This window comes from Palaemon carinicauda, chromosome 40 (genome assembly GCF_036898095.1).
Source record: "Palaemon carinicauda isolate YSFRI2023 chromosome 40, ASM3689809v2, whole genome shotgun sequence".
Classification (NCBI taxonomy): Eukaryota; Metazoa; Arthropoda; class Malacostraca; order Decapoda; family Palaemonidae; genus Palaemon; species Palaemon carinicauda.
The window spans coordinates 38,626,938-38,639,846 of NC_090764.1; the positions used below are offsets into that span (position 1 = coordinate 38,626,938).

Consider the following 12,909-nt stretch of genomic DNA (forward strand, 5'->3'; position numbering starts at 1 on the left):
AATACATACATACATATACCAAGGCACTTCCCAATTTTGGGGGGTAGCCAACATCAAACAAATGAAACAAAAAAGGGGACCTCTCCTCTCTACGTTCCTCCCAGCCTGACAAGGGACTCAACCAAGTTTGGCTGGTACTGCTAGGGTGCCACAGCCCACCCTCCCCCGTTATCCACCACAGATGAAGCTTCATAACGCAGAATCCCCTACTGCTGCTACCTCCGCGGTCATCTAAGGCTACCGGAGGAAGCAGCCGGGCCTACCAGAACTGCGTCACAATCGCTCGCCATTCATTCCTATTTCTAGCACGCTCTCTTGCCTCTCTCACATCTATCCTCCTATCACCCACAGCTTCCTTCACTCCATTCATCCATCCAAACCTTGGCCTTCCTCTTGTACTTCTCCCATCAACTCTTGCATTCATCACCTTCTTTAGCAGACAGCCATTTTCCATTCTCTCAACATGGCCAAACCACCTCAACACATTCATATCCACTCTAGCTGCTAACTCATTTCTTACACCCGTTCTCACTCTCACTACTTCGTTCCTAACCCTATCTACTCGAGATACACCAGCCATACTCCTTAGACACTTCATCTCAAACACATTCAATTTCTGTCTCTCCGTCACTTTCATTCCCCACAACTCCGATCCATACATCACAGTTGGTACAATCACTTTCTCATATAGAACTCTTTTTACATTCATGCCCAACCCTCTATTTTTTACTACTCCCTTAACTGGCCCCAACACTTTGCATCCTTCATTCACTCTCTGACGTACATCTACTTCCACTCCACCATTTGCTGCAACAGCAGACCCCAAGTACTTAAATTGATCCACCTTTCAAGTAACTTTCCATTCAACATGACATTCAACCTCGCACCACCTTCCCTTCTTGTACATCTCATAACCTTACTCTTACCAACATTAACTCTCAACTTCCATCTCTCACACACCCTTCCAAATTCTGTCACAAATAGGCCAAGCCTCTCTTCCGCATCTGCAACCAGTACAGTATCATCCGCAAACAACAACTGATTTACCTCCCATTCATGGTCATTCTCGTCTACCAGTTTCAATCCTCGTCCAAGCACTCGAGCATTCACCTCTCTCACCACTCCATCAACATATGTAACAATATGTGAATGTTAAACAACCACGGCGACATCACACATCCCTGTCTCAGGCCCACTCTCACCGGAAACCAATCGCTCACTTCATTTCCTGTCCTAACACATGCTTTACTACCTTTGAAGATACTTTTCACTGCTTGCAACAACCTTCCACCAACTCCATATAACCTCATCACATTCCACATTGCTTCCCTATCAACTCCATCACACGCTTTCTCCAGATCCATAAACGCAACATACCCTCCTTACCTTTTGCTAAATGTTTCTCGCATATCTGCCTAACTGTAAAAATCTGATTCATACAACCCCTACCTCTTCTAAAACCACCCTGTACTTCTAAGATTGCATTCTCTCTTTTATCCTTAATCCTTTTAATCAGTACTCTACACTTTTCCAACTACACTCAACAAACTAATACCCCTTGAATTACAACACTCATGCACATCTCCCTTACCCTTATATAGTGGTACAATACACGCACAAACCCAATCTACTGGTACCATTGACAACACAAAACACATATCAAACAATCTCACCAACCATTCAAGTACAGTCACACCCCCCTTCCTTCAACATCTCAGCTCTCACACCATCCATACCAGATGCTTTTCCTACTCTCATTTCATCTAGTGCTCTCCTCACTTCCTCTCATGTAATCTCTCTCTCTCTCTCATTCTCATCTCCCATCACCGGCACCTAAACACCTGCAACAGCAATAATATCTGCCTCCCTATTATCTTCAACAATCAGTAAACTTTCAAAATACTCCGTCCACCTTTTCCTTGCCTCCTCTCCTTTTAACAACCTCCCATTTCCATCTTTCATTGTCTCTTCAATTCTTGAACCAGCCTTCCTTACTCTCTTCACTTCTTTCCAAAACTTCTTCTTATTCTCTTCATATGAATGACCCAATCCCTGACCCCACCTCAAGTCAGCTGCCCTCTTTGCCTCACTTACCTTGCGCTTTATTTCCACATTTTTCTCTCTATATCTTTCATACTTCTCTACACGATTAATCTGCAGCCATTCTTCAAAAGCCCTCTTTTTCTCTTCCACTTTTACCTTCACTCCTTCATTTCACCATTCACTGCCTTTCCTCATGCTGCCTCCAACAAACTTCTTGCCACACACATCACTTACAATCCCAACAAATTTTTCTTTTACTAACTTCAATTCCACTCCTCCTCTAAATTACCAGTTTCTCTTACTTTCACTTCATCATATGCCATTTTCAACCTTTTTGGATATTTACTTTTTACCCCCGGTTTTATTAGCTCTCTTTTACATCCACCAACTCTATTCCCCCACTCTTTTGCTACAACTAATTTTCCTTCCACCAAAAAATGATCAGACATACCGTTAGCCAAACCCTTAAACACGTGCATGTCTTTCCATCTTCCAAACATTCTTTTAGTTATCAACACATAATCCATTAACGCCCTTTCTATCACATTTCCATTTGCCACTCTTACCCATGTATACTTGTTTTTATCTTTCTTTTTGAAAAATCTAGAACTTATCACCATCTCTTGCTCAACACATATCTACCAGTCTCTCACCACTCATTTTCACCTGGTACGCCATACTTCCCAATGACACCTTCTACATCTCCAGCGCCCACTCTAGCATTTAAGTCACCCATGACAACTACATAATTCCTTCTACCCAGTTCTTCTACACACTTAGTTAATTCATTCCAGAACTCATTCCGCTCTTCTTCAATTTCTCACAACCTGGCCCATACGCACTGAAAAAAGCCCAACATTCCCTACCCAACCTTACCCACATTAACCTAGATGATATCTCCTTCCATTCCACTACTTTACCTGTCATCCATTCACTCAGCAATAATAATAATAAATAAAAAAAATATATTCTAAGATCAGTAACAACTTTAAAATACATCATTCATATATAAACAATAAAAAAAATTTATTTCATCCAATACAATAGAAAAGACTTTTAAAAATGTTTGAACTTCTGAAGTTTCATCGATTCAACCACCAAATTATCAAGATTATTCCTGTATAGTATTATGCAATATGATCGAGAAGACAAGATTATTAGAATTAACTGCTTACTTAGTACTAGGTACAAGATCCACATGCTGGAAATATTTGTATACAATGGATGGTCAGAATTATGAAAAATCCTAAACATAAAGAACTAAATCAACAACAGTGCCAGAGATTAATATCCAAACCAGGAATAAGGAATATAATTGACGGCAAGTTTCTATCCAAGCAATTAAGATGAGTGTCATCACCAGCTGAAGATCAGAGAGGAGAGCAATCCTTTACTCGACACAAGAGAGAATGAAAGAATTACTACATTTCCCCTTGAACTAAAAGTAAGTTTCATTTTACATTTTCAACTTTTAACTTAATTGGCAACCATTGAAACATACATTTCCATCAGGAAAACGCACTCCTCACAACTGTGGTTTTAAATCGCAATATTGTCCTTGAAATGAGACAAAAAGAGAATGCGGATCATGATCACCCAGAACCAATTCTTTTGAACGCTTCACACAGTAATTGCTAACACATCCCGAGGAGGACATTTTATAACACAGCAATAACTAAAAAATCTGGAGCACGTCTTAAACTATGATAAGACAGAAAATAAAAAGACCCTGGCACATCAGTACTGTATTAGGCTTCTTACCACCTTCTTATAGAATGTTCCATTACTTTACTAGAAGCCTGAGTCTATTGAAGGTGAAAAATTGTTAAATTTTAACCTTTTCAAAAACTTTACAGGTAAATGTCAATTAAACTGAGTTTCTACAAAAGAAGAAATTAATAATTCAACTTAACCCCCTGTATACTCAAATCTGAAGTTGCAGTAGATTCAATAGATAATTCTATTTAATTCATCAGAAATAATAAGCTACATTATGTGCAGTCTCTTATGTACAACAAGAAAAATATGATTTTCAGTTACAAACAAACCCTTAAGTGTCTTTGCCAGCTTCCCAGTGAGTAGTGGAGTCTCTACTGGCAGACGAATACAGCATTGGAGGTGTTGTGACTAGTTTCTAGTCAATCTGGAACCAATAGGCCCCCCTTATACACAATGCACAAAGGGTCCGTATTCTGGCCCTGGAGTTGGGCCAGAGAGGGCAAATTTCTTCGGCATATCCAGTCATATTAGATTACCTGTTCATGCCTAACAGGAATATCCTTGCAGGCCATACAGTTCCTACCTCAAAAATAGCTAAGATCCAAACTTTTAAAAGCAAATCATACGCCATTTAAGAGCATATCTTATTTTTAGTCATTGATCTTCCAGGTCATGAAAGGAAAACAAGAAGATACAGTATATAAGATTTTATTGATATAAAAATACAAATAAAAATGACTATTCTTCATGTCAAATGAAAGACACAACAGTAAAAAGTAAAATACATAAGGGTAACACATTTAGCAGCAAGGTTTGTCATGAAGTAAATCCATTACTATAAAACCAAAATAATGCGCTATATGCAAAGAGTGATGAGATTTATAATTAATGGAATATCAAAATCCAGACACCAAAAATTTATAGTTAATTGTAATGACACTTTAAACTAAATTGTTTGGTGGTTAAAATATCAATATAATAAATAAGAAAAATCATCTTTTACAATATCTGTCACAGCATCGTTTTGAACAAAGAGTGGCCACAGCGAGGATATTATCTCTATCATTGATCGAAAATGAGTGAGATATCTTTCTGAAGTCAAGAGAGACATAAGAAAGTGTATGTGATTCGTAACAAAATCCTCCACATAAACATTTGAGCCAAGAGTTTAGGTAATCGACTAATGTTGATGGAATGTCAGCAGCAGTTGGGCGTAACCTGGAGAGCAGGAGATTTGTTTGAGGATATGACATAAAGAAATTAAATAAATTTTTTTATTTCTATATTCACCTAATGTTCAAATTGCTTCTTCTCCAGAAGCTCGGTTTAATCAACACTTTCTCGGGAAATTTAAAAAAAATTTCCCATTAATTTTGCTTCTATAAACACATGCCCTAGACAAAGGAATGAAACCTTCTTGGATTAAGTGGTAAGAAGCCCAGGACTACCATGTTAGATACTCTTTGTCTCTTCAGTTTTGACGTTTAAATTATCCCTCCTCTTGATACCATGACTCAGTGGGGAAGAGGGTGGGCATGTATATGGACATTAGGTTAGTTTGGAAATAAGAAATCTTATTATCAAAGTTCTGTGTATTTCTATGAACCTCCCCTAATGTTCATATCACTGACTCCTGCATGCTGTTGGATGTGGGGCGACATTAAAGGAGAGAAGGATAAATTCAAGTAGTGATACCTCTCGATACGAAAGTTTTTGTTTATGAAAAATTCATGGTGCGAAGAGATGAAGATTTTTTCACCTAATATTACAAAAAATCCCTCACGATATGAAACAAGATTCGCCCGGGTGTTGAGAAAATAATTTTAAAATTTGCGTGCCGCAAAACTGCAAACTTGGTAGCATGGTTTTATCCCTACCCTGATGCTAGTTACTGCCGTAAGATTCTGCTCTCCTATTGGTCAGCCTTTTTCCATCATGCATCTAGGTATCAGCGTTCCTCGACCATTTTGTCTTGGCAGCGCTATCATTCACATTGAATTCGTGTTGGTGATATTGCTTTCGTACTTATAGTTATCCTTTTGTGTTATTTAACATGTACAGTATTAGCCATGAGCAAGAATGCTACTGATGTTAAAGGAAAGAAGAGGATGCTTTGTATGGACACAAAGCTGGATATAATAAAGAAATGGGACACTGACAAGCAGTTAAGTGTGATCAATAGGGAATATGGCCAAAATACTTCTCCGATAGGCACCATACTTAAGCAGAAGGAACCCATTAAAGCAGCAAGACCTTCTAAAGGCCTGACTGTCTTTTCTAGTAAGAGGAACCATGTCCATGATAAGATGGAGAGACAGTTTCTCCTCTGGATTAAGGACAAGGAAATCACTAGAGATACGATCACCGAGACGATAATCTGCCAATCGGCCTGCGCCATTTTCAGTAATCTCGAGCGTGTTCAGGGCGAGGAAGACGCAAGAGAAGGGAAATCGCTGCAGACACCCCTAGAGTTCAAGGCTTCATGCAGGTAGTTTGAAAAATTCAAGAGACAGTCTAGCATAAATTCAGTGGTGCAGCATGGGGAGGCTGCCAGCACATACATGAAAGCAGCCAAAGCCTTTGTTAAGACATTCAATGAGTTGACTCTCCAGGAAGGCTACAGTCCCCAGCAAGTCTTCAACTGTGACAAAACTGGACTTTTTCGGAAAAAAATGCTTCGTCGGACCTACATCACAGCGGAAGAGAAGAAGCTGCCCGGGCATGAGCCTATGAAGGAAGGGCTTACCATTATACTCTGTGAAAATGCACAGTGCGTGAAAGCCTGTATTTCGTCGAGTGGATAAACCTCTTTTCCAGTCTGAGTGTGAAATAATATTTGGAAGAGAAGCACCTTCCTCTGAAATGTCTGCTGGTGTTGGACAACGCCCCTGCTCACCCTCCTGGCCTTGAGGAAGATATCCTTCTGGAGTATTCCTTTATCAAGGTTCACTACCTTCAACCTAACGTCCCCCCTCTCCTCCAGCCCATGGACCAACAAGTGATTTCCAACTTCAAGAAGCTCTATGTAAAAAATATCTTCAGGAGATATTTCAAAATCACCAATAACACAAACCTCACCCTGCATGAATTTTGGAAGGAGCATTTTGATATTGTGCTATTTCTCAGACTCATCAGTCGAGCTTGGCAGGAAATTTCGAGGCACACCTTGAACTCTTCATGGAAGAAGCTGTGGCCTGATGCCATCTCCGCACGAGACTTTGAGGGATTCGTCGTAGGCTTAGCTGAAGCCAAAACTAAACCTGCTGACAATCCTGAACCTTTTCTGCAAGGTGAGATTGAGGAAATCATTGCACTTGGGAGGTCCATGGGTCTGGACATCGATGAGGACGACATTAATAAGCTTCTCGAGAAGCACCAAGAGGAGCTTACAAGGGACGACCTGATGGAGTTGGACACCATGTAAGTGAACGTCGTTCAGGAACAGTTCTCAGGCGGCAAGGAGGAAGACACAACTACAATTACGATAACGGCAGAAATTAAGGAGATTCTGTATTATTATCATAAAATGGCAGAGTTCAGAGAAAAGAAACACCCTGAAAAGGTTTACACAGGTCCTGTTCTTGCTCAGTAAAAAGACTTTTGTCTGACTCATTTCAAGAACATTTTAAAAAGCACACAGAAACAAGCTTCCTTGGATCGTTATTCTTTAAAGAGGCTATTAGTAGGCCCAAATAAATAGAAAAGTAGAAGTGATGAAGAAACTGAAGAAATTTAGAAAGTACAAAACGTAAAGAAAAAAAGAAAAATTTAAAAAAGGCAAAAAAAAAATTTAATTCTAAACTTTTCATAAAGTTGCTTTAATGTTTTCTGCCATTTTTTTAAAGTGTTTCTTAAAGCTAAGAGATATTGTTTTCTGCCATTTGTTAATGTGTTTTGTAAAACTAAGTGTTCATGTTTTCTGCTGTTTGTCCTCCTCTGCCGCCACTTTTGCATTTGGACGTCGCCTCACTCAAAAGGTTAAGTACATACATATACCAAGGCACTTCCCCAAATTTTGGAGGGTAGCCGACATCAACAAATGAAACAAAAAAGGGGACCTCTCCTCTCTATATTCCTCCCAGCCTGACATGGGACTCAACAGAGTTCGGCTGGTAATGCTAAGGTGACACAGCCCACCATCCCCCGTTATCCACCACAGATGAAGCTTCATAACACTGAATCCCCTACTGCTGCTACCTCCGCGATCATCTAAGGCGCCGGAGGAAGCAGCAGGGCCTACCGGAACTGCGCCACAATCGCTCGCCATTCATTCTGATTTCTAGCTCGCTCTCTTGCCTCTCACATCTATCCTCCTATCACCCAGAGCTTTCTTCACTCCATCCATCCACTCATACCTTGGCCTTCCTCTTGTACTTCTCCTATCAACTCTTGCATTCATCACCTTCTTTAGCAGACAGCCATTTTCCATTCTCTCAACATGGCCAAACCACCTCAACACATTCATATCCACTCTAGCTGCTAACTCATTTCTTACACCCCTTCTCACCCTCACCACTTTGTTCCTAACCCTATCTACTTGAGATACACCAGCCGTACTCCTTAGACACTTCATCTCGAACACATTCAATTTCTGTCTCTCCGTCACTTTCATTCCCCACGACTCCAATCCATACATCACAGTTGGTACAATCACTTTCTCATACAGAACTCTCTTTACATTCATGCCCAACCCTCTATTTTTTACTACTCCCTTAACTGCCCCCAACACTTTGAATCCTTCATTCACTCTCTGACGTACATCTGCTTCCACTCCACCATTTGCTGCAACAACAGACCCCTAGTACTTAAACTGATCCACCTCCTCAAGTAACTCTCCATTCAACATGACATTCAACCTTGCACCACCTTCCCTTCTCGTACTCTTACCCACATTAACTCTCAACTTCCTTCTCTCACACACCCTTCCAAATTCTGTCACTAGTCGCCCAAGCTTCTCTTCTGTGTCTGCAACCAGTACAGTATAATCCGCAAACAACAACTGATTTACCTCCCATTCATGGTCATTCTCATCAACCAATTTCAATCCTCGTCCAAGCACTCGAGCATTCACCTCTCTCACCACTCCATCAACATACAAGTTAAACAGCCACGGTGACATCACACATCCGTCTCAGCCCCACTCTCACCGGAAACCAATCGCTCACTTCATTTCCTATCCTAACACATGCTTTACTACCTTTATAGAAACTTTTCACTGCTTGCAACAACCTTCCACCAACTCCATATAACCTCATCACATTCCACATTGCTTCCCTATCAACTCTATCATATGGCTTCTCCAGATCCATAAATGCAACATACACCTCCTTACCTTTTGCTAAATATTTCTCGCATATCTGCCTAACTGTAAAAATCTGATTCATACAACCCCTACTTCTTCTAAAACCACCCTGTACTTCTAAGAATGCATTCTCTGTTTTATCTTTAATCCTATTAATCAGTACTCTACCATACACTTTTTGAACTACACTCAACAAACTAAAGGGTTAAGTACGCATTTATATTCCATTTACTATTGCATTAAGTTCTAATAACTACTTCATTTACAGTATAGGTACTAATGGTTAGGTTAGGTTAGGTATTGAATGATTCAAATGTACAGTATTTGGTTGAATTTCATTGTGGTTAGTTAAATATAGCTTTATTTTGAAATAAAATGAGGTGTTTATATAGGGCTTGGAACGAATTAGGCGATTTATATGTAAAACTACCCTCATCAAACGAATAAATCATGATACCAAAGCCACTCCGTAATGAATTAATTTTGTTCCAGTATCTAGAGTACTCAGACAAATATTTAAACTACAGTTGGAAATAGGGGACTCCAGAATGTTTACTAACGCTATAAAAAATACAGTACTGTACTGTAGATTGCCTAAATGTTACTTTTTATCCAGCTGATATTTATCTGATTCTATATTGAATATTAATACAACCTCATATTCATTGATGAGACTAATAAATTAAATGAACATATCACTTAGACCACGTCGCCTGCTGCTACTATGGGACCTAGAGCCAAGTGGTCTTTTTGAAAAACTATGCTTCTTTTAAGATAATGTTTGGCAAAAACCAACTTGGTATGCCATCAAGCTGTTGCTTAAAACACTTTCAAAAGAAAGATTGCTACAAAAGATAAGGGAAAAAGCAGCACTCCTTATATCATATACCTTCACATTCAAAGCCTTTTATAATTTTTTAATCTAATTCCATGTGAGCTCCTGCAACTAAATTTTCAACTAGGAACAACATAACATTTTTGGTACACAGGCAATTAGGGACCTTCACCCCCAAAGAACAAATTAGGGACACTACCTCTACTCTACCTTTCATTTTGTCCAAATACAACTGGACAGCTTTCAATGGACTATAACTATTTTCTATTGAATTGCTTTCATCCAGTTTTAGTGATGTGAAATTGAGGCAGAGTCTTATTCTAAAAGAATTTTTAGCTCTGAAGGAAGGCAAAGAAGACAAAACCATAGTGTGTTCCCCAAAGCCTACCTTGACTGATGACACTTGTGTTTTGCTTGTGAATTTAGCTGATGCTAGAGCCAACAGAAAAAGTGTAATCCTTAAGAGATAGATTTTCCAACAGTTATAATTTCATCCTTTCTACTTACTGAAAAACTACATCCAAATTCCAGAAAACCAACCTTAGTATTGGTCTTTCAATAAAGAAAGATCTGAACACATCTAATCACAAATGCTTCAGTACAGAAATAAGTATGGATCTATATCCCTTAAGGGCTGAAATAAAAAGTTCCTTGTAAAGAAACTAAAAACTCAACAATATTATCCAAACAAATTCTAGTCATGGATAGATTGCTAACTATGCACCGATCAAAATAAACCTATTGTCTTTGATAAAAGTTATTGGTAGACTATCTTTTAGAACCTATAATTGACAGTCTAGAGGGATATAAAAACCCTCCTGTTTCTGAAGATACAGTGCATTGTTTCCATTTGGTCAAATTTAGCATGGATGGGTTTGGATGTATCACCTTTGATATTGTCTGTTTTGTTCTATAAGGAAAACTTCTTGGGTGTTCTGACAACATGGGCCACAGATCTGTGAACCATTCCCTCGGTGGCCAAAAAAAAACCTACTAGCATCATCCTGCTCTTCACAGAGCTCCTGCCGAATCATTGCAAACAGAGGAAATGAGTAAAGATCCAGATGTAACCAGTCTTGTAACAGATCATCTACCTTCCAAGCTAAGAGATTAAGCATGGATGAAAAAAATGTCTTTTTGTTTATTGATGTGGTAAACCCCAATACTTCTAACTCTCTCAGTAAATCAACAGCTATAAACTATTCGTTTGTCGAATCTGACTCTTTCTGCTTAACTAGTCCGCCAATATGTTTGATTTTCCCAAAATGAACTGTAGAAGTAGAGTAATTCTTCTCAGATTCATCCTTAATATCAGTTTGTCTGCTATTCAATACAAAGATAGCAATCTTGTACACCCTTGGCTCCTGATGTATTCTAGTGCTGTTAAATCTTTCCTATTACTAGTGGTTCCTGATCTTGGAGAGTCTTGAATATTGTTCATAACTCTAGGCAATTGATGGGTAGCTTTGTCTCCGGCAGGTATATTTCATTGAGATGTAAATGGTCCAAAGTCGGTTCCCTCCATTCCTGCAACGAGTCTGTAGAAGAGATAGGTCTGGGACTTTCAACTCCAAAGAGACTCCTAGTGATGGGCAACTGTGGTCCTCCTATTCGGAAGAGTAGTTATGGTGTCTAGATCGGTTGTCTACAGCTCCAATGTGACTAGAGATGAAAATGAAAAATTCTATTTTCATATGGGCCCAGTAGGATAAATTTCTCGAAGGAGGCCATGGTTCCTAGAAACCTAATCCATATTTGCAATGACATGGGTTTCAAGGTTTTTAATCTTCCTAAAAAAAGAAAAAAAGGAACTGATTCTCTTATTTGACAGAAAAGCCTGAAAAGGAACTGTTGCTACTATCATTCCCAAACATAGAATCTTCTGAGTTAGATTCAGGAGGGAGTTCCTGACATTGACTATGACCCCCAAACAGTCTAAGAACCTGAATAACCAAACTTGTTGAACATAAACCCTCTCGAATGATTCACTTGTAATTAGTCAATTCTCCAGGCACAAAAGAACTCTTAGTTCCACTAATCTCAACCATTTTGATATTGGAACCATCACTCTAGTGAATCCCTCTAGGGGAGTAATGAGCACAAAAAATAAGTACTTGAAATGATAAACCTTTAATACGTTGACAAAACAAAGGTATTTTTTCTAATTTAGATGAATCGGAATGATAAAATAAGCACCCAAGAAGTCTGTCAAGGACATCCAATCTTTTTGCTTGATTGCTCCCTGGATCATTGAGGGTGTTTCTATCGAGAACTTTGTAAGTATTCTGAACTTGTTGATTGCTGGGACATCTAGAACTGGTCTTCAACCTCCTGAGCTTTTGGGGACTAGGAATAACCTATTGTAGAACCCTGGGAATGGGTTTATGATCCCTTCTATTTAATTCTTCTCTAGAAGCTTCACAATCTCTGGTTGAGTACTTGAGCATTTGCTGTACAGTATTGGTAAAATAATTTGGATACAGAGCTGGTCTTTTAGATAAAAGAGGTTTGGATGTTAAAGGGATTCGGTAACCTTCTCTGACCTCAGACAAGATCTACAGATCAGGCTGCAGTCTTTCCCAAATGAGGAACAAGTGAAATAATCTTCCCCTTATTGGACTTCAGTGGAAAGGACCGTCATACAGTTAGTCCAATGATAAGGTTTTTAAGTTTGGTTGGCAATCTTTGTGGAACATCTACTGTAATGGAATTCTATTGTGTTATCTCTTGAACGAATTGGCGCTCTTGTTGGCGAATATGAGTAAGAGAAATCTTGACCCGTAATTGGACATTAATTTGAGTTCTATTCTCTACTTGAGCAACTACTTTATCAATGTTAACTCTAACACAGGTCCCAAAATAGTAGATATGAATATTTGTTTTGTGCCTTCAACACTGAACCAACCATACATGTACAGTACTGTACATATCTTTTCTCTCAATCACAAAACACACAAAGGCTATTAATGCTTTAGAGGTTACATCAGACATAGTTTTATCTAAGTAAATA

At 39.0% G+C, this 12,909-nt stretch overlaps 1 protein-coding gene across 2 annotated transcripts in view; it reads right to left on the reverse strand.

Annotated features, from left to right (window-relative positions):
- Positions 1–4,454: 4,454 nt before the first annotated feature.
- Lrr47 (Leucine-rich repeat 47) overlaps positions 4,455–12,909 on the reverse strand; it is a 122,364-nt gene continuing 113,909 nt past the window's right edge. For both annotated transcript variants that reach the window (XM_068363573.1, XM_068363572.1), the window contains exon 8: positions 4,455–4,980. In XM_068363573.1, the coding sequence (XP_068219674.1) occupies positions 4,755–4,980 (226 nt within the window). In that variant the 3' untranslated portion in view covers positions 4,455–4,754. The remainder of the gene's footprint in view (positions 4,981–12,909) is intronic.